Below are 22,789 nucleotides of genomic sequence, written 5' to 3' on the forward strand. Positions count from 1 at the left end.
CTGCGAGATGGTTGGTCTTCGACGTCTGAGAAATCGACTTCAAGAATATCTTCTATTGCTAGCTGAGAGAGCCTTACGTTTCGAGCTCGGTTTGGGATCACGATTTGGAAGGAACTGAGATTCTTGCCAGGAATGTTATTAGGAGCTGAGGCAGCATCCTCAGAATTTGGTCGAGGAGAAGAGGTGGAATCTCTAGAAGCAACATCCTTTGTGTCCTCCGAATCGACTCTGTGGCCTTTTAAAGACTCGTCTCCAAGGCTACTGGATCCAAGGTGCCCCGTTTCGTCGTCCGACTGACCATAGTTAAGTTTATACCAACGCCTACCACTCAGACCTACTGCGTCTCCGCGCAACACTTTCCGAGCATAGGATTCCTTTGATTCAGGGACCTCTTTCGGATGGGTAGATAGGGAGAGAGGTGGCATTATCGCGGTCAAGCCCCATCGCAGACTTGACTGGGTGGGGTGACAGTAGCGGGTGGTAGGCGCTGGAGGACCCTCAGAGTCGACATGAGGTCTGGCATTGATGGATGATGGCAAAGATACTAGTGAAGTGAAGCTGTGATTCGATTATCGCTGAAGAGTGAGAGTGAGGGTAGAGTTCCCGTTCCCGCTCCCGTTCGCCCCAGTCCCAGTCTAGTCCAGCCCCGCGATGCTTAGCTAACCCATTGGAGCCCTGCCCTGCCCCTGCTCTGGTTCTGGCCCCCTCCCCTATTAGAAACAAGGCTGGACTTCACGCATCATCTCTTTGCCCCTTCACTCTTCACTCTGCACTCTCACTCTTCACTCTGCACTCTGCACTCTGCAATCTTCACTCTGCTACAATCCAAGCTACCGTGACTCACTCCCCTTTTGCATGACTCCATTGGCCCGCCTAACAAATCCTTTGAGCTGGACTCGTGTGGTTCGGCTACAGTACAAAAACAAAACCTGGATATTATATGAGAAGACTTCATCTCCATGAAAAGAGACTTTAGTATGGTTTCGACTTCACTTTGAGGTCCATATGCTTTCCCATCGATATCTGATTCAACCACTTGGTGTGGTCAACTGCTTTGAGGGATTGCGGCTTCGGACGAACGTTCTCTACGATATTGCTTTCCATCCATTGCTCGAGTGAGCAAGAGATATGGTTCCCACTGGGTTTGAGTCTGATACTGTATCTCTATTACTCTCTATCTCTGTTACTGATACTTGCACAATATACGAGCTATTCAGCAATTACCTACGCAGGTAGTGTAGGGTACAAGGAAATGTTCAGCCACGAGAAGCCACTTGCGGAAGATTACGTCATGGCTGCCAACCCTCCTCAAGCAAAGTAAATTGTCAAATAAGTAGGTACGTATACACAGTCTGTTTCCCACCTTTGTCGCAGCTTTCTTTTCTTTACTTCAATTCAAGCACCATGTCCGCAATAGACACGACCCCGGTCCAAGGGCCCGTTCAGACACCACAAGCACCACAATTCGACGAGGATCCAGAATTCGTTGACGCTGTCGAGGAGGAATTGCCTACAGAGAGTCATGCCCTTGCCAACGCTGACCATGAGGAGAAAGGTGCTGCCCAGATAAACCATGGCCAAACTGAAGTAAGAGATTTAGGGTGGAATGAGGAAGCTGTTGATCTTCCAACTCCTCTTGTCGGAGGACTACCCAATGAAGAGCTCTGGACCCTGGTTAGACGTTTCAATAAGGTATGTTGCTCATTTGTGCCCATTTTTGCGCAGATTTCTGAGTTGTGAAATAGCAAATGTACCATGTCAAATCCCTGCCGGAACCACCAATCGGCGGACTCGATCTTAACATTGCGGACGAGGAAGAGTTCTCCCCAGATAAACTACGGGCAAATATCGAGCGACTTTATATGACCGTTATTGTCGGACTTGTCGGATTCTGGAATCATATTGCACGACTGAGATCATGGCGAGAACGAAACCGAACAATTGCATTCGCAGCAGTCTATTTTACAGCCTGGGCTATCGATTTTTTAGTACCGATGATTGTCAGCTTTGTTATAGTCCTGATAGTGTACCCTCCAGCAAGGACTTACTGCTTCCCGCCTGCACCAATCGCTTTGATCGATTCGAAAACCGGAGGAATCAAGAAGCCTACTGCAGGCGTTCTGGGAAGTGACAACAGCTTGACAGGAGCGCCCGAAAAGCATGAAGGAGAAGCGGTTGAACAAGAAGCGAGTAATTTCGTCAATGGTTTTACCTCAATTGCACTCAGCAGTGCCGCTGGAAAACACCCTCAAGGAGACCCGCATGGTGAAGAAGAGGGCGCAAGTAGTCTAGAAGACAGTGCACCAGACCCTACGAATATGGCTATGCATGCGGCAGATGCTAAGGACAAAAGCTCGGGTGGAAATCCGAATGCAAAGCACGACAAAACCAAAGAGCCAATGTCAGCTGCCATGTGGTCAAAAACAAGGCCAGTCATGCACGCCATTGCTGATATCTCAGATGGGTGGGAGCGATTTGCCAACGCTTTGTCTGCAACTGCACCATTTCCAAAAGAAGCGCCTAGAGTCAAACTGGCTGCATGTCTTGCTCCTGTACTCCTAGCATCGATCTTCACTAGCTCCTACATGTTCACCAAAATGAATGGCCTTTTCATCGGCTTTGGCTTCTTCGCCGATCCTTTGATTTGGAGAGGGCTGTCTTACTTGAACAGAGAATTTCCCAACTGGCAGAAACTCCTCGAAATCAGAAATACTCTTCTCAAGGGTGTCCCGACAAATGCTCAACTCACAATTACCTTACTCAGAATCGGCGAGGCGAACAAAGCACCTCTACCTCCACCACCATACTCTGGCCCGCCACCACCAGATGCTGCGCATGCCACTGCGGGCCAGGATCTCGAACATTTAGGTAAGCAACATGTAGCATCTTCTTACTTTTCTAACTCCCACAGAAGGCGTATCCGACCGTGAGATGGCTGATGCTGTTCATCCTGATACTGCAGTAACAACCGGCGCAGATGCAGCGGCACCGAAGCCCAAGAGGAAGACTGGTCACCGCATCGTTGCAGCCATGAAGCATGCTACAAAAGGCGGCGTCGAGACTATCCTTGGAACCGATCGCTTGAAAGCAGCAGCAGGAGGAGAACACGCAAAGAATCGTTTAGGGGTTTTGCAAACAGATTCTATCGACAAATCCGCCGGACCTATTCAATTCTCGGCTCGATATAAGGGTAAGAAAGGCCACGCATATATCACAACGATGGCGACTAGCCCAGCGTTGAGTTGGACAACTCAGAAAGAAGATATTGATCCCGTGTTCACAATTGCAATTGCTGATATAAAAGTTTGTATTCCTCAGCTTCCATTCCCCAGCCTCTTTTCTCGTGCTGACATTGCCAAGGAAATCAAGAAAGTTGGCGGGCTAGGCTGGAAGACAAAACTGGTCGTTGGTTGGGCGACAGCACGGGAGATCGCAGACGGCTTACTCATCGTCGAGAAAGATGGGAATACGAAACAACTCACTGCCATTGCGCTCCGCGAGGAAATGTTCAATAGACTGGTGGCGATGGGTACTCAAATGTGGGAAGCTTGGTAAGGGGATTGCAGACTGGTCATTAAGTCCGTCGCTATTAAGTCACTTTATTAGTTGAAGCTTTGATATTAGTTAGTCACTTACAGTTAGTAACCTAACTTATTTAGTCAGTTATATATATATTAATCAGCGACTTCAAAGCTAAAGGTAGTAAAACTATTAATAATAGGAATGCTTTTAGAGCAAATTCTAAGGGTTTTTATAGAGCTATTTAGCAGATCTCGGCCTTAAATAGCCTAAGATCTTAGGTTTTTACATATGAATTTTATTAGCTAGATTGTTTACGCTTAGCGCCACCTCTCGGCTAACCTAGCGCACTTGAGACCTTTTATAGATAACTATTAAAAATCTATCCTATATATAACTTCATCTTTAGCTATATCTGCATTATATTATATTAAGCGCGCTTTCCTAACCTACTATCCCTCTTTATTAGCTAGTATATAGAATGCATTTATTTTCGATAAGAGGGTGATATCGTTTGAGATTCCCTTTTCCTGAGTTGCTTAGCCCGAGAGATTGAGAGGAAGTAGTGCCACTTTTATGAACTATCTATCTGTATATTTAAAAGTGTTATTATTGTTGTTGCTAAATTGGCTTTTTGGTTTTCTTTTCTTGTTGCCCCTTCCGTAATGCAAGCTAGATCTTACGTTTATATGATGCGGTGTCGATATGTCCTTTTAGGGTGGCATAGGGGGGGGGGGGGGAGGGCGTAAAAGAATGTTGTTTCGCAGAACAGCTAATTTACTAGTAAGCGCCATTATCGATAGACATGTTCAGTCCATGAGCTTCTGATTCCCTGCTTCTGCGTCCTCTAGTGAGAAGAAGAATACAATTAAGCCATAAAGTGACTTCCTCCTAAGTAGAGACAGTGGACAAGTCGTTCTCCTCTTCAACTTTTCGATGTTCCAAAAGCAGTCTAACCACCTCATTATGGTCTCCCTCTTGTGCAGCTTCAAGTGGAGTTTGCCCATACCAATCAACATTTGTATCTGCTCCAGCCTCGAGTAGTATTCGAACTACTTCGATGTGGCCGCGAAATGAAGCCGCATACAAAGGGGTGCCAAACCATTTGCTGTTAACATCAATTTCGCCCTTTAGAACCTTCTCGAGAAACATTTTGACGAGGCCGCTGTTTCCCGCATGCGAAGCGCAGTGGAGTGGCGAGATTGAGTAATTGTTGTTGGAGGAAAGGTCCGCGTCTCCCTGAATGAGGAAATCCGTGAGGCCGATAAGTTCTTCCTCGTTTGCGTTTTCTCTCTCGGCAATGTTATGAAGACACGTGAGTCCTTCGGAAGTCGAAGAATTGATATCTAATCCTCTCGAAAGAAGAATTCCAATGAATTCTTTGTCTGAAAAAGTTCCTGCATCACAGAGAACATCGTCATTGGTACTCCCAAACAGGCGTTTGTTGGCTACATTTGTGCCTCGTTCTGCTAAATATTTAGCGATAGCTAAGTCTTTATACCGAATAGCATAGCCCAATGGTGTCCTTCTATATTCGTCCCTTGCCTCGAGTAGTTTTTCAACTTGGACTAAGTCGGATGTCAACAAAGCTTGTGTATACTGTGTTAACTCACAGTTTAAGACTTACCTGTATCGCGTTCATCCGTTGTTCCAGGCTCACGATCTTCAAAGTCACTGGGCCGGATGTCGAGTCTCTTAGGCTGCGCTATTATTGCTTTCTCGGTCTGTTCGGACTCAACAATGTCGAATATGGCTTGAACAGCTTCTAGATGACCTTTCTGGATAGCCAAGTGCAAAGGAGTCTGCATCCAATTACCCCGGGCAAATATGTTGGCTCCGGCATTCACAAGCTCTCGTATGATATCCGTTGAGTTCCCCAAGGCTGCTATATGGACAGGAGAATCGCCGAATTTGTCCTTCACATCTACTCGAGCGCCTAGGTTCAGAAGTTGTTTTACTACGTCTAGTGACTTTGACTCGCATGCAATGTGAAGAGCAGTCGATGCGTCAGACTTTAATGGCGCATTTGGGTCTCCTCCAGATTCCATGAGTACTTTGCAAATATTTGGATTGTTTGTTTCCACGGCCTTTATCATCAGCCGCGAGAAGCCTTGAACTTCGGTCTCGGGGCCAAGAAGCTTGTCCTTTGCAGTTTTAGGGATGGGTGGCGGCGCCGGTGGGTAGGTTGCCATTTCAAGTCCAGAGAAGTGATTATCGTTTGTCCCGGTGGGTTCTAAGCCTAGACTCTCACCCGTGGGTAGAAACTCATTTGCGCATTTCAATAAATAGTCCTTGAGCTCTGTATGCCCATGCAGAGCAGCTTCCATCCATGGCATAAGTCCATCCATATTCTCAAGGTCAGGTCGGGCTCCTTTCCTGATCAAGAGCCTTGCGATATCACCAGAACTATGACTTGCAGATATGTGTAGTGGGGTGCTCATGACGGCATTCAAGCTGTCAATTTCCGCGCCAAAATCGATTAATACCTCAACAGTCGGAAAATGACCGTGAAATGCTGCAATGTGCAAGGCAGTACCGGCGAAGTGATCTCGAGTTCGCACATTTATGTCTGTGATCTCTCCTTTCTCTATCAATAGTGAGATGATATCGCGTTTTCCAAAGAATGATGCCACATGCAGAGGATGGAACCCATCCCCAGTCCAACAATCGGTTTCCGAAGAGCTACTTGGTTGGTCATTGTCACAGCGACTATTTTTATGATTCAATAGCAGGCGTACAGCATCAACATGGCCTCCCAAAAATGCTAGAGATAAGGGTGACCAAGATTTATGTTCGCCATTATTAACGTACACTTTTGGATTGTGGCGAAGGACCTCGACGATACCCGGCCAGAATCCACTTTGAGCGAGAAAATGTAAAGCGGACCGAGTATCTAAATTGGTTGCATTGACGTCTGCACCCTTGGCTAGGAGCATCGATAATGCATGGGCCCTCGATGAAGTAGATAGGTTTCCTTTTCCTCGAGAGATGCTGATTAGGGGTGTGTCACCAAGAGAGTTACGTGCATTTATATCAACCCCCTCAATGTCAGTGACAATCTTAAGCATATTAATTGCACGACCGTCATCCTTGGGATATCCACTTTCAGTAACCAAATGTATAAGAGTCCCTCTCGCGTTAGTCCACTGCGGGTGTGAAAAATCATTCGGGAGTAACAACCGGATGGTCTCTGACGATCGACCTTGTTGTATAGCTAGGTGCAGTGGTAGGTATCCATCTTCCCTTTGTATGGACTTTACTTCACCATTCCCTAGAAGAAGTTGGACGACTTCATCGTGCTTGCCATGCGTGGTGTCAACCATGGCCAAATATGTATGAAGTGGGGTGTTGCCAGCATGATCGACTGCGTTCACAGCGCAACCTTCGTTGATAAAGAACCGCAGGACCTTGACTGCTTCCCATACATCATCTACGACTGTTTCTCTTTCAGGGAAGAAGTACGGGTACTTTTGGTACAGGCAGCCTACCAGGTGGTGAAGTGTTCCGCGGCCATCTTCCGTGACCTCCGTATGATTGGCACCCTTTTTAAGCAACAAATCCACAATATCATACACATTGTGCCATCCCAGTCCTGTCACGGCGAGGTGTACTAGGTTGTATCCAATATCTTTGCCGATAAAATCTACACCGGGGAGATTCGACAAAAACTCAACCACTCTATATCGCCGATGACGAACAGCGGTAGCTAAGGCGGTAGTTTTTATCGTGATCGTCCCCGAGATTTCAGTCGTTTGTCTGAATATACAAGGTGGTTTTTGGAATGCAGGGTCAAGTTCGGCCCCAGATGATTCTTCTTCCTCCACTATGTAATTCACATCTATGGCGTATGCGATAAACATCTCCATCAGTTGTATGTTCCCTTGGGATGAAGCAGTAACTATGAAGAATGATTAGTTAGCTTTGTTACCACCCAAGAAGTTTGGGGATAACAAGGCACTAATTAGCCCCCACAAGAACATTTAAAACGTCGATAACCTTCAAGTGAAAAGCTCAAGAGACAATGAGACATACTCCCAAAAGTCTCGGAAAATACAGAATAACAGGAGAAAGGGAATTTGGATATAACATACTCCATGCTTTGTAAACCTCTCGAATCACAACCGGATCACTGCGGGGGCAGTACTGTAATAACGCATCTACTATCTCGGATAACTCCTCATAAGCTGCAATAGGTAATCCTTTGCAAAGGATTTTAGCATCTGTCTTATTCTTAATAAGATCCTTTATCAAACCGATCTGGCCATATTCGGCTGCCGATTTAATTAGTTCGGTAGTTGCATCTGTGAACTGGAATATCTCGTCATATAATTTCCCATCAGAGACACGCTCATCCTCACTGAAATCGGTGGTTCGAGCAATGAAGGAAACCATCTTTTCTTTGGAATCGTTGTCCAACTTTGAAACGTTTTTATGCTTTAGCGTCCACATAAATAGCGACGCTATTTCGGAATTGTCTTCATGAGATTCCGAATGATGCCAGAATGAAGAAGACGCGAAGGAAGAGATACAATCTGCATCCATTAGACGTTTGAAAACTTCAACACCAAAGTCTAGATTTGTGTCAAAAGTGTCCATGGCTACAGACATAGGTGTGACAGTTATGTATTCCCTTTGGGCGGAGTATTGCCTTAATACTGTACTTGGGGTTGCAAGAGCTCCAGCATCAAGTAATACTCGGACTGTTTCAAAGGTAGAAGTAGTTCCTTGTCCATAAACGACCCAATGAAACTTGTCTCCTTGTATTGCACACACGAGGGGCGTGCCAAGAATGGTATTTTGGGAATTGACGTCAACTCCTTCTTGTTTCACTAGCCAAGCACAAACTTCAGTAAGTCTGAGCCTAGCTGCAAATTGTAGAGTCGACGCAGATTTTGGGTTCCTCTCTACTTTCCAATGAGTGAGGTACTCATCTTGCCAAAAAGCAAAGACTGGAGACTTGTTAGGATGGAAGAGCCGGCACATCAAATCAATAAGGGAATAGTCTTTAGAACCTAGCATATAATGATAGTGACAATAGCAAGCCGTATATATCAGTAAAGGGTACTGCGGGTACTTCTCTCTTCTGTCCTCGCTTCGTTGCTTAATGAACTGGAACTGCGAGAAAGTCTTGAAGCCAAGATGAGTTAAGCAGACCTTTGCTAAGATATGGTGTGAAACTTCGGTATCGAGATAATATCCACGGAGGCGTGCAATTTCAAATAGCCTTTTATCCATGAGAAACTCTTTCACTGTGAAGTGGGATAGCGTCAAAGATCCGGTACGCTCGTCTTGGGTGACTAGGCTGCTACACCACCACAAGAGACTGTCCTCATCTGGTACGTTATCCTGATCGACAGATTCTGAATTGAATTCAACAGCTATCGCAGTGACAACTTCAATACTGGTCAATGGCCTCTTTGCAAATGTCAACCAACGTAGGGCTTTCTCGACCATTTTTATGATCTGTTTTGGCCCGTCATTGACCCTGTCTAGGATTCTCTCGTATGTTTCAAACAGATCCTTCGGCAGGGCTTCAAGTGCTTTTCGACGTTCTTTGTCTGTGCTCAAATGACATAGCTGATCAAGCTGACATTTTGCCCACTGAAACCTTCAGACATGTTAGCATCCTTTCCGAGACTGTTCAACTTCTGAAGAACTTACATCCCGTTGGCTTTGGCGACGATAGTGTTTACAATAGTTTCTTTCAACAACGGATCTCTTAAACGAAGACTCTTGTTTTCGATACGCTGCTCGATCCCTGCGGTTACGAATAGCTCCAGGTCATCCCCACGAGCAGCGATAGAAATTTTGTCAAACTTTGTGAGCTGTTCTCTGATATCTATCAAGTCGCGGCTGGTACAGATGGTCTTGACATTTCCATACTCTGGTTCATTGAGTATTGAGAGAATCTTGAGGAGCTTGAACCTTTCTTCTGAGGACAAACACTCATCTAGACCATCAACAACTACCATGACGCTATCAAAATACCTCGAAACTCGTTTCAGAAGTTTTGCCAGGTCATCATTGGTGGGGAGAGTGGGATGAGTAGGTTCGTTGCATTTTTCGTACAGTTTAAGTAGTTCCTCGAAAGCCTGTTCGGAGCTGGCACATATTTGGTTAAGAAGGGACCCAAGTATATTGTGCAAACTTTGGGTCTCATTCCGTTTGTACTCGCAATAGTAGTAAGCAACTACGCAACCAGTTGTCTGAAAGGCGAGGAATTTGACTTCTTCAATGACAGCGGACCTACAAATATTAGCACCTCATACAAGATATTCTATTCCGGTATAAGAGCTTACGTCAAGATGGTTTTACCAGCTCCAGCTATATTTCTCGATATGTCAGGACCCCTTCAGTTAATCAATATATAGTACTTACGAATTCCGAACAACCATATTGCAGAATTGGGTGTTCCTACCCAATTCTTATATTCAAATGAATCGAAAAACCAAAGCACCGTATTTGGATGTCTTAACGCTTTGGAATCTCGATGCTTCTCGTAGGGAGTAATTTTTGTACTCCAATTGAAGACTTTTACCTTTTTATCATCTTGCACAATATTAATGACTTCTTCCATACACAAATTGCACTGATTGTTACATACTATTCTCACTCTCTGCTTTCTCTAGAACGATCCTTTGAAATGCTATTTTCACATCCCGAACATTTTCGATCAGTGTAGACTGAGAAGACAAGCGACGAAACTAAAGCGGTTCTGGAGATGAATAATTAGCTTTTAGCCTATTGCTGTACTGCATCCCACCAAAGAAACAAAGTAGTCAAGACAACAGGTCTATCAACGACTCACAGTCCATCAGCCGTCAGAGCGTCACTCAAATCACGTTTATTTCGTGCGATTTTCTCTCTCAACTCCTTGGTTTCCGAAGCTTTGAAAGGCCAAAAAAGTCTCGTCTTCACAGAGTTTGAGTCAAGTTTATCTAACGACTTCTTTAGATGGTCGAGGTTCCTTCTGCAGGTTTGAAAATGATCCAGATTATGAAAGCGATGGGAGTCTAATAAGTTCGTGAGTTGGATACTGGCCTCTATGATAGATAACGAGCCGAGAACCTACCTGCAGAACGCTCTTCATCATCGTCGAGGCATTTCTCAAGGAGCTTGAGACGATTTAACACACCATAGAGACTTTGCACTTCTAGGAAGAGGTCTTTGATATCTGAGCCGGCATTTTTGACGCCGTACGCGTACTTCGAGCCTTTGAAGGCGACCATTTCGGCCAAGCCGATCAAGCCTGCAATGCCGCTTGCAACCCCGAGAGCTTCCATGCCTCCGGTTCAGGTCACAGGTCGAATAAATCGATGTTGGAAGAGGCGGAAAATAGAATAATTCGCATTTATATATGAACTATTGTGGTGATTTGCGATGAGGGTGAGGAAAGCAGTCCGCCTCAGAAAGATTCTAGGCGTTGTTTTACTCATGCACGTTTATGCCACCTGAGCCTCCCCTCCCCCCCCTCATGCACGTTCATGCCAGCTCAGCCCCGCCTCATTATGGTAAGGCATACCTGCTGGCGGGGCTTATTTGCTGCGCCTGCCTAGTAAGCCTTGAGTAAACTGCCCTTTTAGCGAAGTATGTTTTTCACTACAGAATACTAATGCTAAATCATGTTACACAAAAAAGCACATGTGAAAATTTTATAAATCAAAGAATAAATGGATTTCAAAAATACATGTCAGTTGATTCATTCCCCTGAAAATAACATTGATAGTAACTTCACTTTTTCCTACACTAGTTACTGAAAAGAGGCTTTGATTATTTAGGTAAAAAGGCTAAGGACGGATGGGAAGCTCCACACTCTATTATCTACTCCTCTCTTTGAGCTACCGACTTCAGAATTGCTGTCTCCAAGAAAATTGGGTTTGATTTCAATAATTCATATTATCCGATTCGGAATTCTCTTCCACTCACTTGAGCTTCAAATATACATTTGCTCGCTTCAGCTTAAATGAAGGAATATGACAGATATCTTCGACCACAGAGGAAACATCTGCATTTTGTTTGAATCTCGAAGTCTAGCCTGACCCAAAGCCTTTTAGACAGTTAGCTGCTGAACCGAATTTGGAATTCTTGAAAGGAGGTATAAAAATGACGGCAAATGAATACAAAACTGATTTTGTGTGAGAAGACAACCAAAGACTCTGCAAATTAAGGTACTGTTATAATAAAAAGGAGAAAATTCAAGCTCGGAAAAAAGGATTTTTAAATGAGGCATCTAAGAGACAGGGAGACATTATTATTCATTAAACATTTCGGGCACATTAAGAACTCGAACTCGATATGATTGCGAACTCGTACAGACAGGGTCATGATCAAGCAAGATACATAGAGCTATCAGGAGGTGTCAAAGGTTAAGGACCCAGAGCGGGTTTCGCCCTCTTTGCAGCGCGACAGAATTCGCTCAAGTACCACAGCAGATCATCCAGATTACTCCTCCCAACATTATCGCCAGAGGAGTCCAGGCGAGGGGATCCGAAGCGACAGATATCGTTGTGGTCAGCTACCATTTCTAGTATGGTTTCTCTGTCGCTTTCCAGACCGAGGATTGCGGATGCGCGGGGTATGAGCTGCGAGTATATCAATCAGCATTGCATTACAAGCGCGCGTGCACAGGTGTGCGGGAAACCTACCGGGTTGATAGTCTCGACGCACGACAGATATCGATAGCGTCTCACTTGATCTTTCCACTGTTTTTCCAAGCCATAATCCAGCATGCCGGTGCGTGAGAGGAGCTTCAGGAGGTCTCTCGAGCTTGAGGATCTGCTGGCGCCACAGGAGAAGAGCCGAGAGAAGAACTTGCTGAGGAAGCTGGGTTCGGTGGATGCTAGGTGCGTGGGACTTTGCATAGCGTGGGGGGTGCCGAAGAAGACGATTGCGAAGACTGCTTGCATGATTTCGTGGTAGTGGGGATTCTGGGTGCTGGCTGCGTTGACGAGGGCTTGTTTGATCAAGAGACCGCCGACATCATGGCCCATGAGGAGGAGGGGGCGGCTGGGGCACTGCTTGCGTTCGTTAACTAATGGTGTACCATTTGAAGAGGGGGGTTTGTGCATGGGATGTAGGTACGGACTTGGTCTCTTCTGGATGCGAGGGCTTCGAGCAGCCTCGTAGCTTGATGGATATGCTTGGATGGGGTGTAGGGGGGTGTGGAGTCGTAGGTAAAGACGAATACGCGTGCTAGGGGAAGCCGTTTGGGCAAGTCGTCTCTGAGCCAGAGATTGCCCGCGGCTCCTGAAGGCTTGCGCCAGGTGTCCATTGCGTGGATAGTATAATTGGAAATATCGAGACCGTGGATGGCGACGATGCTGATTGAAACATGTCAATTTGTGGTGTGGAGTTAGGATATCTGCATAACATACTCGATTTCAGGTTCGTTGCCTCCATCCCACACTACTTGAAGACTCTGAATACGTTAACTTAGTTGATCTCCACATGAATAGTTGGGTAGTCTCACCATATCTGCTACTGTATAGCTCCAATATTCACGTCGAAGTTTTGCAAAGCAGTCTCGCGAGAATTTTCATCACAATTGTCCAGAAAGGTTAATTTGTGTGCAGTGGTGGATTCAATTACTGTGTACTGCTATAGCAGACCATCTCACACCATACAATTCAATATTCATCTCTTTCATCCCTCGAATCTCTTCACCGTTTGCCGTTCCACACCAAACAGTAACAACAGGTCATTGTTCATCGCCATGATATTCCAAATAGCTTTGACTTATTCTTTCCAGAGCTGTTTGGGTCGGTATCCGCATTCTCGAGGTACATTTTTGGATGGCCTTGCACATCCAATGTCAAATATCTATACACAAATTCGTTCTCAGATGGCCGTTTGACCATATGCAAATTGACCACTCCTTTATCTAGTGGTCCTTCAACCTGAAGGGACAAAGATCAATACGGGGGTTTGCACATTTGCTCGTCTTGATGACTTACATTGAAATGTATCATTAAGTGCTCCGTACCGGTTTTGTCTGTTGAAATTGTCGAGCTATAGGGCTATAGTAAGCATAAATCCGTGGAAAGATTTGAACGGCATACGCTATTGGCCTCGCCCTCCTCCAACTGTTCCACGTTGGCTCTCCATATGCTGTGATCTTCTTGGTTGGCCCAAGCAGGTCTATACATCTCGGATCCTTCTTCACCTGGTCGAAAGCCCGATTGAAATAAGAAACTTTACTCTCTGGCGAGAAAACTTCCGTGTACATAAGATACGATACGCCTGCCTACTTTACTATTAGTAGCTGTTGCTGGAGCTATCCTTCAAGATACTAACAGTAAGAACAGCTCCCACGATAATCAAGCCAAAGTTGAAGCTTTGTTGTGTCGTCCTTGCGGCCTTCTCTCTCGCAGATAAATCCTCCCACGCCACTCTGCCATCGTCGTTGAAAGCCGTCACTGCCCTTCTCTTTGGCTTTTGTGTAGTACTAGTCGTTCCTAAACCAGTATGCGTTGCGTACAGCCTAGCTGCAATTATAGGCCTAAGAGCTGGGGGAAAGCTCAAGATAGGGCCAGTTCGACAGAGCGAATTCATGGTGAAGTAGGTGTTGTTGATTTAAGTATTGGTACTGAGTGGAGGTGTTGTTGTTTTTACAGCCGAAATTTGGTACAGCGGGGAAAGCTCGAAGACAGGAAGGCGCTAGAGACATTTACAGTGGAGCATAACAGCTAATCCTAAATCCGGTCCGGCCAGATTGCGCCCCTCGCCTCGACAGAAATTCAACCTCGCATCTTCAATAAAGGGGAACAAAAGTGACCCTCTCGATCTCTCGAACCTCCCCCTCACTTCACACTCTTTCGGATTTACAACTTTTACTCGAGCGACGACCGCTATTATGGCTGCTCTGGCTTCCAAAACCCAGAGCCAGAAGATCTTTGAGAAGTTAAGGACGAAGCAGGCGAACAGGGTAGGACACTGCCCAATATCTTGCAGTCGCATCAACCACTGACGCGTTCCTGAATCGTAGACATGCTTTGACTGTGGGCAAAATAACCCTACGTGGACCTCAGTACCCTTCGGCATCTACTTGTGCCTCGACTGCTCTTCGAATCACCGCAACTTGGGTGTCCACATCTCCTTTGTGCGCTCCACAAATCTTGACCGTACGTCCAAGTATGCGCTCTCAAAACGGACATCGCTGACCTATCTATTAGAATGGCAATGGGATCAACTACGGATAATGAAAGTAGGCGGCAATGAATCCGCTACCAAGTACTTCCAGTCCAATGGCGGAACTGCCGCTTTGAACAGCAAAGATCCTAAGACTAAATATACCTCGAACGCGGCTACGAAATACAAGGACGAGTTGAAGCGACGGGCAGTGAGAGATGCGACTGAGTAGGTGCCCAGAGAGGGACTAAAAATGCGCCATGCTGACAAGTCATAGATATCCTGGCGAGGTGGTAATCACAGACGTAATGAGCAATGGACCTACCGATGGCAGTTCCACGCCTGCGGGCAACGCTGAAGACGATTTCTTTTCCTCCTGGGACAAGCCTTCTATCAAACGACCAACTCCCCCTATTTCTCGAACAGCCACACCTCCTGTTGTGGGCCGAACCCCGTCCCCATTCCTGAATGCTGGATCTAATGGTAACGGCGCCGGTAATGGTATTGCAAGAAGTGCTTCACCTCTCGCGAACTCTGAATCCAAACCTCCAGCAGCCAGTAGGACTACATCTTCTGCAGCATTGCGCAAGGGCGCTGCAGCTGGATCCGGCCCACGCAAAGCCAACGTTTTGGGAGCGAAGAAGACGAAATTGGGTGCAAAGAAGGTTACAACAGATGTCATCGATTTTGATGCCGCAGAGCGCAAGGCCAAGGAAGAGGCCGAGAGAATTGCAAAATTGGGCTACGATCCAGACGCCGAAGACGCGGAGTCGAAGAAACCTGCCACTGTCACCAAGACGTCCGATCTCCCTAAGATCGCATCGCCAACTCCAGTTAGCCCGGGCAGAGCTGGATACGGATCAGGAAATCAACACCAGCGTTCTAGCAGTGAAGTGGAGCGATTGGGAATGGGTATGGGCAGACTTGGGTTTGGACAAATTGGAGGAGGGAAAGCCGCAGCTGCACCAAAGAAGATGGGTGGCTTTGGATCAGTTGGACCTATCAAGGCCACACAAGAAGGTCGGTTTCGTTCCAGTTTCAACGTATAAATTTGCTAACAGTGTCTTAGACGAGGATGAGAAGTATGCTCGACAAAAGTTCGGTACCCAGAAGGGTATATCATCAGATGAATTCTTCGGCAAAGGCGCCTTCGATCCTAATGCGCAATCCGAAGCCAAGTCAAGACTACAAGGATTTGAGGGCGCCCAATCTATCTCTTCAAACGCATATTTCGGACGTGAAGATGAGCCAGATGGCGGAGAGGAATATGGAGATTTGGAGACGGCTGCAAAGGACTTTGTGAGGAAGTTTGGGGTCACTGCTGGCGATGATTTGGATAACCTGACTCAGGTTTTGGGCGAGGGCGCAACTAAGCTGCAGGGTGCGATCAGGAGCTACCTCAATGGCTAGTGCTTATGTAGTATTCTTAAGAGCAGAATAGGTTGGCGTTGGGACAAAGAATAAACTACGGTTTGCAGCATAGTAAGAGAGGAAAGCAGTATAAGTGAAGGGGCTGTAGTAAGCCAGGCCCATTGTGTGTTTTTGGTTGGTCGATTTGCAGCATAGATTGCGTTGCAATATTTGATATTGAGAAACAAACATAATATTTCCAAATCTATTCGCGCCTTCTGATACATTTACCGCTGGTAATTAACGCTGCCTATCTCCTATGAAACAGCGGCTGTTACCATCAACTTGAAGCCAATGCCATAGATCTTCATGTTCTTTGACACTGTCTGACTGACTCGCGTGCGTCGGTCCGGCCCCTGGCGCTTGTTTCTCGCTCGCCAATTCTTGTTTTCGCGACGATGATTGCCAGCCAATGATTCTTCGGCCAGCACAGAACTCCACACAACAAGGAACATGACGTAGGTACCAGTCCAACGTCCACCAGGTCCACAACAACAACTTCGCTCTGTGCCAGTCATTCGATTTTAATCAGTCCAACAGACTCGTGGCCATGGAAGATCGCAAGACAATCAGGGCGGCATCCTGGCTTAGTAGCTGAGATAGCCTAGGTAGGGGTAGGGGTAGGTAAAGTATATTTCATATGGCGGGATATTATCGCTGATCTTTCCTTTCCTTTGACCTTCCTCTCTTCATATTCACTATTTCTTCCCTGTCTGCTGGTTAATAACCTACCCATTTCTCAAGGAGTCATACTCTGCCCTCATAAATACCCAACCTTTCCTCAACCTACCAAAATAATATAACAGAGAAGCACAGTACCACCTTTCGTCTGACAATCAACTCAACAACCACGGAAATGAGAGCAACAGCACTTCTCCCCATGGCATGTGCCATTGTGGGATTTGTCCTCTCCATGCTTTGTCTCTTCGCAGGACACAAGCCAGGTTTTATGGAAGAATACCATATCATCACAGTAAGTTCTCATTCTACTCTGTACGAAAGCAACTTCTAACAGATCTCTAGCTTAATACCTCCACGCTGGGGCATAATCTCATCGATAACGCTGCCACAACCACCACTTCCTCGACCGCTAAACCGACAGCTACCTCGGTCGGCTCTTTCCTCAGCGGCATTAAACATAATATTACGGATACCATCGAAGGGGATCTCAATGGCATTCTCAACGATGTCGCGGACAAGCTGTCGAAAAAGCTGGGTATCAAGCAATGGTACAGTTTGCATCTGATGGATTCATGCGAAGGAACCTACGCACCCAACGCGACAGAAAAAGGCGCAGATCTGAACATCACCACCTGTTCAAACGAGACTGCTATGTGTAAGCCATTCACCTCCCCTTGATTCAGACTATATACTAACATGCGCCCAACTAGTTCACTTCAACATCGAGAAACACCTAAACCAACAACTCGAAGCCGGCGGTCTACACATCAATCTAACAGATCTCGACTTCCCAGATGACATTCAAAAGGGCCTGAACGCCCTCACCACCGCACTAAATGCAACCTTTGTCCTGTACTGTATCGGCATCGCCGCAGCCGGCATAGCGATTCTCACCGCGCTAATCGCATTCTTCCTCTCGGGCTCGCGCCTCACATCATTCGGCAACCTGGGCCTCACATCGCTCTCCTTCTTGGCGCTGCTCACCGCGTCTATAATCGTCACCGTCATCATGAACAAGGCCACTCACCTGATCAACAAATACGGCAATGACATCGGGCTGTATGCGTATAAGGGCGGCAAATACCTGGCAATCACATGGGTGGCTGTGGCGGTCATGGCACTTGCGAGTCTTTCCTGGATCGCGGAGTTTTGTGTTGGGCGGAGGAGGACTGGGAGGGAGTTTTCGGAGAAGGGGACGAGGGGCTGGGGAGGCTGGAATCGGAGAAGGAGTGATGAGGCTGCTTTGAGGAGGAGTGGTGTTTAAGCAGGTTGGTAGGTTATGTGATGATGAATGATATCAAGAAGTCTATGATGGGGTGGCTGGTCTGGTTTGATATTTGCACCTAATATCATAGATGTGTGTCTGTTACTATACCCGGCGGTTTGAATGCGCGTTTTACGTTATATGAGGAGCGACGATCGGAGCGTGCGTGGATTTCAGCTTAGATACCCTTTATAACGACATCTTTACATATTACATATCAGCGTTTCTATTTATTTGCAAACTTACTTCTTCTCAAGTCCCTCTGCGTGATTCTTTTCCCTTCGGCGAACGTTCACTCCCTTGTGGGATTATGTCAGCGAACAACCTATTCCCAACCCAACCACACTCGCGTTTCGGGTTATTACAATATTCATAGAAATCTGCCTGTAGTATCGACTCAAAATATATAGTAGATAATACTGTACTTCTCTCTCTCTAGCTTCACATCCATTCCCTAGATTTCGCCATCATAGGGCTTGGCTTTCGTTACATAACTTACTTATTTTTAGCTCGTAGCTCGTAGATCTCAGGGGAGTATATATACATACAATAATATATTTCTATTTCTACTATAGTTATCAGCATCCTCTCTTCGTCGAGGTCAAGTTAATCCTTCAGCCCAGCTGGACATTTCTTTTCACCTCAGATCCTCTCAGAGGTCGGCGATATGTTCGGTTGCAATGAGCAAGTGCTGAGAGCGATGTCATGACTGAGGGCTGGTTTTCGGCATTATGTTAGGTAGGTAGGTATGTTGTTCTGGTAAATAAGGTATGCTGTATACTCACGCCTGATCGTCGGTGAATAATAAATAGCCTCTTTGACATTTTCATTGTGTTAGTCAATTATTCTCTTTCCATCCCTTACAAGAGAATCCCTTCTCTTCGCATACTGTACTATACCTATTCTCACCGCTTCCACGACTCCCAAGTATATTCTTCCCACTCCTGCTGCTTTGCACACCAAATTATCTTATGATTATTATTATCCGCTCGGACATCAAGCAAAATGTCACATCCAGCCCCGTCCAATCTATTCCCCGCCAACCAACCGATCTCGTCGTCACCGTGGCGTTCTAATCGACGGCAGACTCCAGAAGCTGCACATCCCTAAGGGGAAAACGGGAAGGTATAGTCCCAGACCTGTTCTCGTTCCCCCCGCGAATCCTAGGATGGATAGGTAGTACGAGGAGGTAGAGGTAGAGAGCGAGAAGTGGATTTGCAGGTACGTACGTACGCAAGCATGCATCGATCCATGTATGCCTAGGTCCAGATAGTACGGCGGACAAGTTCATTGGCTTGTGTTTATCTACATGATGGTGTTTTATAGGTAGGGTTATCGACGCAGATGCAACGCTCAGTGCGGATATCGCTGCAAGGGATTTCTAGCTATTTCATGGCTGATGCGGCTGAGGAAGAGTACCGCGCTCTGTGTGTCGGTACGTTATCATGCAAGCAACGTATTCCTTTATATCAAAACGCTACCTTTGAAATACGTCGTTGAAACACCTCACTGATCTGATATCAACCATCAACCGTGGCAGGTAGATCTTTTCACTCCACAATCGTAAGTCTCAAGCTATCTATCTCCCTCCATCTTCTCCAGGTTTCCATTTCAAGAACTCATCCTTCTTAGGATTCGACAATAGCGATGTTGAGAATAACCCCGTTAGTGCCCGGAAACTAGCAGATGCGCTGATCCGTAGTATGAGGATACACCGAGCTAGTGATACTTCTATCAAAGTCTCTTACGCCGGACCTGGTATACTATACACCCTCAAATCTCCGACACATGAATAGACCGCACACCCAGGTATTAATCTAATCCCCCAGACTCCTCACCCCTCCCCTCAATCCCCGAAAACCAACCCACAACATACCAGATATCCAGCAACGCTCCGCCAATTCCATGCAAGTTCAGATTTCATTATTCATCGCATCGTAGATGTTTATAAGCAGCCTCAGGGGAAATGGGGGAGGTCTAGCTAACATGCTAGAATAGGCTTAGTGGTGGATTCTGGAGTTCCGAATAAGATGGTGGAGATAAATCGTTGGCCGGTGCAAAGTTTGATACATGGCATTATGACAGCAATGTATTGAATGTACAATTAATTTATGTATTTTTTTTTTTTTCTTTTTCTGCGTTGAGTCTAGAACGCCATTGGGGCATCTCATATATATGCCTCATAGACCAATGTTGGTCCTAAGCATACCTACTTCTTGCTACGCCCTCCTTTGTTTCATAATCACCGCTCGTAACTCTCATCCACCAACTCATCTCATCCCAGACCTAAACATGCACAGCTTGTGAAACATGAGGATAAACCGCCACCATCCTTTGCCATAGATCCGGATACTCATTAATCAACACTTGCGGGTCAAACGCCATGGCTACAAAAAATGTCGCCATTCCGCTCTTAATCGGTACCAAGAAGATGTTGCAGATCTGCAATCCGATCAAGAAAGCGAAAGCCATGACTACGGCGGTAAAAGCATTTCCGTCGTTGTAGGCTGGTTTTGTAAACTCGAGGTAAAGGTAAGCTAGGAAGGAGCAAACGTATGCCACAAAGACGGCGCCCATGGTCAGAACAGGGTTGATGAGGCACTCGTTCACGAGAGCGTCGACGCCACGGTCTTTCATCATTGTCCAAGTTGTCTGAATCTTTGTTAGAAAGGGTGAGTTATCAAGGAAGACTGAAATACCTTTGCAGCTGGAATATATGCTTTTCCGTACAAAGCAATGTACGAGAATGCGTACTCGTTGATGAACTGAATCGCCCAGTCCAGTATCCCAATGAAACAGCCTAAGATGCAGAAGAGAATTGACCCAACAATATTACCTTGAGCAGCTTCATTCTGCTGAGCAATCGAACAGGCTTGACGAAGACATTGGACGATTGCTACAATCAAACTTCCAAAGCTGATACTGCCGAAGCTATAGGTCATGGAACGTTTGAAAGCTCCTCTCGTGGCTCTCTTTGGGAAGCCTCCTGGCGTTTGAGCGCAGAAATACCAGGATCCGTAGACCCCAGATATGGTGACGTGAATTACATTCTTGATGACTTCTGTGATCCAATAAGCAGCAAAGGTAATAAAGGCGATCAATCCAATAACCTTAGCCTTGCTGCAGCCACCAGCACCGTCAACGCTGCAACCAGGCCCTCCAGGGTAGTATTTCGCGTATATCGCAACCAACGTCACCGAGAACCAAGCTCCAAATGCCGTGGCAATAAGTCCCCCGATCAAAGAAACAATAAAGACATGCCCGTAGTTTTTCGAAACATCAATGACGGTCTGGAGCATCAAGACGGAAAAGGGAATTCGAGGAATCCAGCTTATGAAGCAGACGATATAAAAGACAGTGAATACGAGGTAAACGATGGCTCCACTATAGTAATGTCTGGCGAAATAGACAATGGCGGTCCCTAGGCCGAAAACGACTTGGAGGATGCCAGTAATCCATATAGCCCTGTGATTCTGATGAGCATCTACGTCGAACAATGTCTTGAGTGTCTTACTGCTTGGTGAAGGCTCGGATGATCCAGAAATATACAAACGACAGGACAAATGCCACCGCCAATACAAATGCACTGCCGTAGCATCAGCGTCTGAGTTCACTTTTATTTTTGAATTGAATACTCACAATAGAATTATGGTATTTGTATTCAAAGCCAAAGTCGTCACGCCAGAGTCATAAATGCCTCCGCCCTGAGCTCCCTTTGTCGAACTGTACCCATAGATGGAAAGTCCCGAGACGGCGGTGAATCCTGCAAAGGTGGCAAGGAACAGCAATGCTGCCCATATATCGTTGTACTTTGGCCTATCGACCTGGAACTTCTGCTGAAAGTCCTGTTTCTCGTTGTTATTTGCTTGTTGGCCGTATTGCGGAGGCTGTTGTGGGTATTGCTGAGGTTGGTTGGGTTGTTGTTGATAGGCTTGTGGGGGGTATTGTTGTTGCTGCTGCTGCTGGATGCCGATATCTTGCTGTCCTTGCTGGTAGTAATTGGGACTACCGTTCTTCTGGGGCGGGTAAGACATGTTGACTGGCTGGGTAATTGGTACTCGGACTCAGCTATAAGTCTGCTTGTGAGGGATGTTAGGAGGAGGGAGAGGCAGGGGGAAGAAAGAGTAAAGATGGAAAAGAGGGAAAGAGCATGGGAGAGAAATCAAACGCCAAGGGAACAAGGTTCGTGCACGCATGTATACAATAGTACCTGCGGTAGTAGTGTCGTCACTTGTTCTTCGTGGCTTGATGGGGATCGACGTACAACGCTAGAGAATGTCTCATAATCTTCTGATTCACTTGGCATTTGAATTGCTTGAATCGAGACCAATCACGAAGAAGCAGAAGCGGGACCTAGGTATGTTCTGGTTGTTTGCTTTTCATTCTCATAAATGAATGATCGAGACACTGCACTTACGGTACTTCCCTTCCCTTCCCTTCAGCTTGACATGGCATGCATGGATGTTGATAAATCAAGGCAAGGCGGCCGCTAATGCACGCCATGCAAGGTTTGGATCGACATCATGCCCAATCAGGAGCTATTAGCGAATTAGGGTTCACTGGAGTGGGGGATGAGGTTGAAGCTCTGACCAACGGCGAACTCACATCCCGGGTCTAGCCATACTTTAATTTTCACTTAATCTTAACATTTCTACGTGTAGGAAGATGTAGCCCACCCAGAGTGATTTCAAGTGTTCATTATATATGACACTGGCTGAGGTCGACTACAAATTGGTGAAATGCGAGCAAGTCCTTTTCTTCTCTCTCCCCCTCTCCCTCTCCCTCCCT

General features: G+C 46.2%; 7 protein-coding genes across 7 annotated transcripts; 3 read left to right on the plus strand and 4 right to left on the minus strand.

Moving 5' to 3' along the window:
* Positions 1-1,404: 1,404 nt before the first annotated feature.
* On the plus strand, positions 1,405-3,555 carry LHYA1_G004408 (uncharacterized protein; the record flags this gene model as incomplete). The annotated part of the gene is made up of 4 exons (XM_031149368.1): positions 1,405-1,692; positions 1,746-2,868; positions 2,912-3,303; positions 3,361-3,555. The coding sequence occupies 4 exons, from the start codon at positions 1,405-1,407 to the stop codon at positions 3,553-3,555; spliced, it is 1,998 nt and encodes a 665-aa protein (XP_031005540.1).
* An 855-nt stretch (positions 3,556-4,410) lies between these two features.
* ANK1_2 (Ankyrin-1) lies at positions 4,411-9,914 on the minus strand (the record flags this gene model as incomplete). Its single annotated transcript, XM_031149369.1, has 5 exons — positions 4,411-5,087; positions 5,147-7,417; positions 7,611-9,127; positions 9,181-9,765; positions 9,898-9,914. 5 exons carry the CDS (start codon positions 9,912-9,914, stop codon positions 4,411-4,413), a joined length of 5,067 nt encoding a protein of 1,688 aa, XP_031005541.1.
* A 409-nt stretch (positions 9,915-10,323) lies between these two features.
* Positions 10,324-10,802, minus strand: LHYA1_G004410 (uncharacterized protein; the record flags this gene model as incomplete). Its single annotated transcript, XM_031149370.1, has 2 exons — positions 10,324-10,562; positions 10,592-10,802. The coding sequence occupies 2 exons, from the start codon at positions 10,800-10,802 to the stop codon at positions 10,324-10,326; spliced, it is 450 nt and encodes a 149-aa protein (XP_031005547.1).
* Positions 10,803-13,223: 2,421 nt separating this feature from the next.
* Positions 13,224-14,070, minus strand: TIM21 (Mitochondrial import inner membrane translocase subunit; the record flags this gene model as incomplete). Its single annotated transcript, XM_031149371.1, has 4 exons — positions 13,224-13,415; positions 13,473-13,527; positions 13,578-13,762; positions 13,813-14,070. 4 exons carry the CDS (start codon positions 14,068-14,070, stop codon positions 13,224-13,226), a joined length of 690 nt encoding a protein of 229 aa, XP_031005546.1.
* Positions 14,071-14,371: 301 nt separating this feature from the next.
* glo3 (ADP-ribosylation factor GTPase-activating protein) lies at positions 14,372-16,056 on the plus strand (the record flags this gene model as incomplete). The annotated part of the gene is made up of 4 exons (XM_031149372.1): positions 14,372-14,443; positions 14,504-14,874; positions 14,924-15,666; positions 15,716-16,056. 4 exons carry the CDS (start codon positions 14,372-14,374, stop codon positions 16,054-16,056), a joined length of 1,527 nt encoding a protein of 508 aa, XP_031005545.1.
* An 856-nt stretch (positions 16,057-16,912) lies between these two features.
* Positions 16,913-18,001, plus strand: LHYA1_G004413 (uncharacterized protein; the record flags this gene model as incomplete). The annotated part of the gene is made up of 3 exons (XM_031149373.1): positions 16,913-17,029; positions 17,080-17,392; positions 17,448-18,001. 3 exons carry the CDS (start codon positions 16,913-16,915, stop codon positions 17,999-18,001), a joined length of 984 nt encoding a protein of 327 aa, XP_031005544.1.
* Positions 18,002-20,287: 2,286 nt separating this feature from the next.
* Positions 20,288-22,035, minus strand: pns1 (the record flags this gene model as incomplete). The annotated part of the gene is made up of 3 exons (XM_031149374.1): positions 20,288-20,653; positions 20,701-21,466; positions 21,641-22,035. 3 exons carry the CDS (start codon positions 22,033-22,035, stop codon positions 20,288-20,290), a joined length of 1,527 nt encoding a protein of 508 aa, XP_031005543.1.
* Between the last annotated feature and the right edge of the window lie 754 nt (positions 22,036-22,789).

The sequence above is a fragment of the Lachnellula hyalina genome (genome assembly GCF_007821495.1).
Source record: "Lachnellula hyalina strain CBS 185.66 chromosome Unknown contig00062, whole genome shotgun sequence".
In the NCBI taxonomy this organism is placed as follows: Eukaryota; Fungi; Ascomycota; class Leotiomycetes; order Helotiales; family Lachnaceae; genus Lachnellula; species Lachnellula hyalina.